A 6,268-nucleotide genomic window follows, 5' to 3' on the forward strand; every position below is an offset into this window, starting at 1 on the left:
GGCGGCGCGCAGGCGGGCCATGTCCCGGTGGGTGGTCTCGCTGACGAAGCAGTACAGCACGGGGTCGGCCACGCAGTTGAAGGTGGTGAGCAGCAGGGAGAAGTGGTAGGCGTTGAAGGCGCTCTGGGCGAACTGGCAGCTGGACTCCCAGAGGCTGCGCACGAGCAGCAGCACGTGGTAGGGCAGGAAGCAGGCCAGGAAGATGACCACGGTGCTGAGCACCAGCCGCTGGATCTGGTCCTTGCGGCTCTGCTGGGTGCCGTGGCTGCGGCGCACGGCCCGCAGGATGCCCCGGTAGGCGGCCAGGAGCAGGCAGAGCGGGAAGAGGAAGCCCACCAGGAAGCGGTAGTAGTTGATGTTGCGCTGCCAGGGCTCCAGCGGGTAGTGCTCGAAGCAGACGCGGTGCTGGTCCTCGTCCTCCACCACCTCCGTGTGCAGGAGGAAGTACACGCTGGCCAGCAGCTCCTTGGCCCAGATGACCACGCTGACGCCCACGGCCGCCTTCAGGGTGCGGAACTGGTGGAAGCGGAAGGGATGGGCCACGGCCAGGTAGCGGTCGATGGAGATGCAGCAGAGGAAGCCCACGCTGATGTAGATGTTCTCGTAGAGGAGGATGCCACACACCTGGCAGGACAGGTCGCCGAACGACCAGTTGTCGTGCTGCAGCACGTACTGCAGCCAGAAGGGCAGCGAGCAGATGTAGAAGAGGTCGGCCACGGTCAGGTTGAACAGGTACACGCCCAGCTCGTTCCGCGCCTTGATCTGCAGGTAGCCGAAGTAGAGGGACAGGCAGTTGGCCGGGAAGCCCACCACCAGCACGGTGACGTAGACCACGGGGGCCAGCGTCTGGTGGATGGTGTGGTCGATGGTACAGTTCGGGCGGGAGGTGTCCGCAGTGACGTTCCCCATCTTCGGGCCTGCGGGGGCCTCACCCCTCCTGGCTCAGGAAGTGGGCCTCTCTGCCGCCATGGCCTTCACAGGCTGCCCCTCCTTGGCGGTGGGTGAGCTTCTGAAAGTCAAAGGCGGGAAAGGCTTAGAAGAAGAGCAGCTGACATGTATAAAGCACCTACTGTGTGTCAGGCGCTGTTCTAAGTGCCTCACTTAATCTAGGTCAGTGGTTCCTAACCTGTGGGTCGCGACCCCTTTGGCGGTCGAACGACCCTTTCACAGGGGTCGCCTGAGACCATCCTGTATATCAGATATTTACATTACGATTCATAACAGCAGCAACATTACAGTTATGAAGTAGCAACAAAAATAATTTTATGGTTAGGTCACAACATGAGGAACTATATTTAAAGAGCCAGAAGGTTGAGAACCACTGATCTAGAGGATGATCCAGCCAACCAGCTCCACCTCCACTAGGACCTCTGAACGCGGTTTATGTCTCCCCATTCTCCTTCCCCGGCTGGTCCCTTATTTATGCTCCTGGTCACCACGGCACAGCCCATCCTGAGCCCAGCTCTCCAGGGAACAGCAAGGGCCCAGCCACTATCTTCCTACCTGCTCACAGGAATGGACCGGGTCAGTCAACAGGGAGGCCACCGCCCCGCCTGGGGACCTCCCCGGGCAGCACGGGAGAGGCCCGGCCTTGCCCGCATCCCACGGCGCTCTGGCCAGAAACAAAGGCTGAGCTTCCCTGAGCGCTGCCTGGATTCCGGGGTGTTGTCAGCGGGTGCTGACACTCCGCTCCTCCACGGAGCTTGGGCACCCACGTGGGAGACAGCGCAGGACCGGGCACTGACAGACGTGAGCACCAGGCCAAGGTCAGCGCTGACAAGTCATATACCCTTTCCGAGCCTCAGTTTCCTCCCCTGTCAAGTGAGGATAGAAACGCCTGCCCTCGGGACCAGGATGAGGGCCACAGAAGATGGCGGATGCCAGAGTGCGCGGCACTGTTTTTCTTGCCGCCGAGAGGCGGAGTCTTACATCAGCGAAAAGTTCCTACTGTTGAGAACTTAAAGAAAACCCTGCATAGACAAATACATTTGAATAAGATGGAATAACATTTTTTGTTGTAAGCCTACTTTATAAATCAATATATCAAAGCCAAAGCTTTGAGCTTCTCTATTGATTTAACACTTCTGGTTCAGATGAAAAGTCTGGCTGTGTCTAAATCAGCATCTTTTTCAACCTTTGTTCCCCCCACAATTGCCCTCCCAAGGAGCCCTTTTAGATGTGTCCCCCCACACCCCAGCTCCATGAAATGGTAATACCTCAGGTAAACTGCATATCTGTTTATGTGCCCTTTGGGGGAGGTGACAAATCATTTAATACCTAAGACTAATAATCATTTAATATCTAAGTTTTTTTCACCCCACCCAAGAACCAGCCTGCACCACCCCCCCCCCCTTGAGAATGCATGGTCTCCACCAGGGGGCCTCAAACTACGGCCCACGGGCCACATGCAAATACAAATATTGTATTTGTTCCTGTTTTGTTTTTTTACTTCAAAATAAGATATGTGCAGTGTGCATAGGAATTTGTTCATAGTTTTTTTTTAAACTATAGTCCGGCCCTCCAACGGTCTGAGGGACAGTGAACTGGCCCCCTGTTTAAAAAGTTTGAGGACCCCTGGTCTACACGGTTGCAGATGCTGCATGAGAGGCCTGAATGAGGTGGTGTGGCAGCACCAGCAGATCACCCCTGCCCTTTGCTCTCTCTTCACCATAGTCAAGACCAGAAGAGAAACCCCTCAGCATTCAGGACCCACATCTCATCACCTGCCAACCAGGGCCCCTCCCCCCACAACCTGTGGCCTGTCTTGGCTCCCACTGGCCCTGTGGCCCTGATCTAGAGCTCAGGCTGGAAGTGGGTACAGTGTGCTGGGGAGGGGCCACATCAGTCTAGCAGATCCCTGTCTGGGGTTCTGGGGTTCCCCAGAAAGCAAATGCTCAATCTTATACACATACTAGAGGCCCGGTGCATGAAATTCATGCACTGGGATGGGGGGGTTCCCTCTGCCTGGCCTGCGCCCTCTCACAGCCTGGGATCCCTTGGGGGATGTCCAAACACCTCCATAAACAGGCAGTTGAACATCCCTCTCACAGTCCAGGACCCCTCACTCCTTACCACCCGCCTGTTTGCTGCTCCTTAGCGCTGCTGCGGAGGTGGGAGAGGCTCTCACCACCTCTGCTATGCTCGCCAGCTGTGAGCCTGGCTTCTGGCTGAGTGGTGCTCCCCTGTGGGAGCGCACTGACCACCAGAGGGCAGCTCCTGCATTGAGCCTCTGCCCCCTGGTGGTCAGTGCACATTATAGTGACCAGTCATTCTGCCATAATGGTCACTTAGGCTTTTATTATATAGATAAGTGTGTGCATTTTCCCTGGGAAGAGGGCCTGTAACTTTCATAAGCGTCTCTAAAACAGGCAGGAGATGGGCCTGGTTGGTCCACTATAGATAAGTGTGTGTATTTTTCCTGGGAAGAGGGCCTGTAACTTTCATAAGTGTCTCTAAAACAGGCAGGAGATGGGCCTGGTTGGTCCAAAGCTGCCGCCTTCTCACCTCTACCCCCCATGGCTCTCTCCATAGCCACGCCCACCCCACCAACTCTCCCACTCTGCCCCCCACCGTTATCACTCAACACCTACAATGCAGACCAGATCCTCCTCCTCCTTGCTTAAACCCACTGATCCGTTTCTTATCACACCTATGGCAGGACCCAAATTCCTTATGGAACCTACAAGGCCCAACGGGATCTGACTGCAGCTCCCTGCACCTGGCCCATCACAGCACTTCTAGCCACACCGGCCAGCTTTCCGTGCCTCAGCCCCCAGCCTGGCTCCTGGCCTTGGCACCAGCCGCGGCTTCTCCTAGAGCACTCCCCCCACCCCCACCGCCCCCCTCTACCTCCACCTCAGGGCTGGCTTCTTTGCTGCCAGATCTCAGCTTCAAGGTCACCTCGTCCTCCTCATGAGGCATTCCCTGACCACCCTGCTTAAAGCAGCCCCCTCCCCAGTCACCATCACACCATCCTATTCGACTGCTCCAGGGCGCCCATCGATATCTGAGATTGTTCTCGTTTATTGACTTGTCTGCTTGTTGATGATCCATCTCCTCCATGAGAATGTAAATTCCAAGCGGGCAGAAGCCTTGTGGACCTCGAACGGTGCCTGGCATCTCACAGGCACTCATGGACACTTCTGGGAGGAATGAGTGAATGCTACCTCCCCATTTCACAGGTGAGGAAACTGAGGTCCCACACCTCCATAAGCAGGCAGTTGAACATCCCTCTCACAGTCTGGGACCCCTCACTCCTTACCACCCTTCTGCTCGCTGCTCCTTAGCGCTGCTGCGGAGGTGGGAGAGGCTCTCATCACCTCTGCTACGCTCGCCAGCTGTGACCCCGGCTTCTGGCTGAGTGGCGCTCCCCTGTGGGAGCGACTGACCACCAGGGGGCAGCTCCTGCATTGAGCCTCCGCCCCCTGGTGGTCAGTGCACATTATAGTGACCAGTCATTCCCCGTCATTCCACCGTTAGGGTCATGTTACCCTTTTATTATATAGAATTGGAATAACTGTATAAGGTAAGTATAATCTCCTCTATCTACCAAGGAGAGCCTGCGGCTGCAGGGAGTGTGAGCACTCTTCCCACGGTTGTGCGTGGTGAAATGGTGGAGCTGGATGGAACCCACGTCTCATGCTACAAAGCCGCGTTGTTGCTGCTCAGCTGTGCCCTGGAGAGAGGATTGCTGGAGCTGGGCCGGCAGCCTGGAGGGAGGGGAGGGCTGAGCCGTGCTTTATCGGAGGGCACCCATGTCACCTGTGTGATAACTGGAAGACACAGGCTTTCCATCTTCCGAGGCTTTCTGCACTGATATGAGAGAGACATCACACGCACTCACAGGTGCTTCCCTAGTCTCAGCCGCCTGAAACCCCAGCCATTCTCTGTACTGGGATTTTATCTGATAAAGTTATGAGCATTCAGAACACAAAGTTGTCCTTTTATCAGACTTAGTGGGGCCTTTTCATAAAGTGGCAGCGGATCGAGGAGCCGGTTATACATCAGGCCGCTCATCCGGGTGGATTAGGCGATGATATATGTTTCAAGTCGGGAGAATGTAGTGGCAGAGGGGACATCACCAACGAATGCTACCTCCCCATTTCACAGGTGAGGAAACTGAGGTCCCAAAGGGGAAGTGGCTTGCCCAAAGCCAGCCTGAGGAAGGAAGTGTTGGTGTTCTTGCTCCATGTGCCCCCTCCAGGCCCCAACTGAGACTCACCCCCAACCTCTCAGTCCCCAGAAGACCGGCACCCCCAGGCAGGCTCACCTCCCTGTCCCCTCCTCTCCAGGACACAGGGCCTGACATTTCGGTGATGGTGGTGGAGGATTGTTCCCTGCTATCACTGTGTTTCATTGTGGGTAAGTGTACTTAACATGAAGTTTACCATGTTGGCCATTCTTCAGTGCACTGTTCTCTGGCATGAAGCACATTCACATGGCTGTGCAACCGTCACCGCCATCCATCTCCAGAATTCTTCATCTGCCCCAACTGGAAAACTGTCCCCATTTACACTAGCTCCCCACTCCCCTGTCGTCCCCCCCCCACCCCCAGCCCCAAAAACCCCCCATTCTACTTGCTGTCTCTAGGAATTTGGCTATTCTAGGTCCCGCATACAAACGGAGTCGGACAGTTTCTGTCTTTTGTGTGACCGGCCTGTTTAACTTAGCCTAAGGTCCTCAAGGCTCGCCCATGCTGTAACGTGTCGGAAGGTCCTTCCTTGTTAAGGCTGAGGGCTACTCCACTCTATGCATGCACTGCATTTGTTTTCTCATTCACTTGTCAATGAGCAGGTGGGCGGTATCTACCTTTGGGCTGTTGCGAATAATGCTGCCGTGAACATGGGCGTGCAGGTATCTGTGTGCGTCCCTGCTTTCTGTTTTGGGGGGCATGCACCCACGCGTGGAATCGCAGGACCACACGGTAACTCCATTTTTAACTTTCTGAGGAACCGTCGTTCCATTTTCCGCCGCGGCTGCACCATGTTGCATTCCCCCCACCAGTGCCCAGGCTTTGCTTGGTGGGTTTTTGTTTTGTTTTGTTTTGTTTTTTTTCTGTTTGTATTTTTGTTTTGTTTCCATGTTCTGATGGCGAGAGGGGGGGAGAAGGGGCAGCTGAGACCTGTGACCCCTAAGCTCTGCCCACAGCCCAGCGGAGTCAGAATTGGGCCCTCCTTGCCCTCCCTGCGCCAGCTCTCCTGTCCGTGGATCCCAACCCCGCACCTGTGGGGCCGAATGGTCCACCGGGCCTCCCTGTGAGGAAGTGCAC

The 6,268-nt window shown here is 55.7% G+C and overlaps 1 protein-coding gene across 1 annotated transcript in view; it reads right to left on the reverse strand.

Moving 5' to 3' along the window:
• The window catches only part of GPR68 (G protein-coupled receptor 68), a 12,601-nt gene that overhangs the window by 2,229 nt on the left and 4,104 nt on the right, over positions 1 to 6,268 (reverse strand). The window contains exon 2 of the mRNA XM_014543681.1: positions 2 to 1,009. Within this exon, the coding sequence (XP_014399167.1) occupies positions 2 to 909 (908 nt within the window). The 5' untranslated portion in view covers positions 910 to 1,009. The remainder of the gene's footprint in view (position 1; positions 1,010 to 6,268) is intronic.

Source organism: Myotis brandtii, unplaced genomic scaffold (genome assembly GCF_000412655.1).
Source record: "Myotis brandtii unplaced genomic scaffold, ASM41265v1 scaffold332, whole genome shotgun sequence".
NCBI lineage: Eukaryota > Metazoa > Chordata > Mammalia > Chiroptera > Vespertilionidae > Myotis > Myotis brandtii.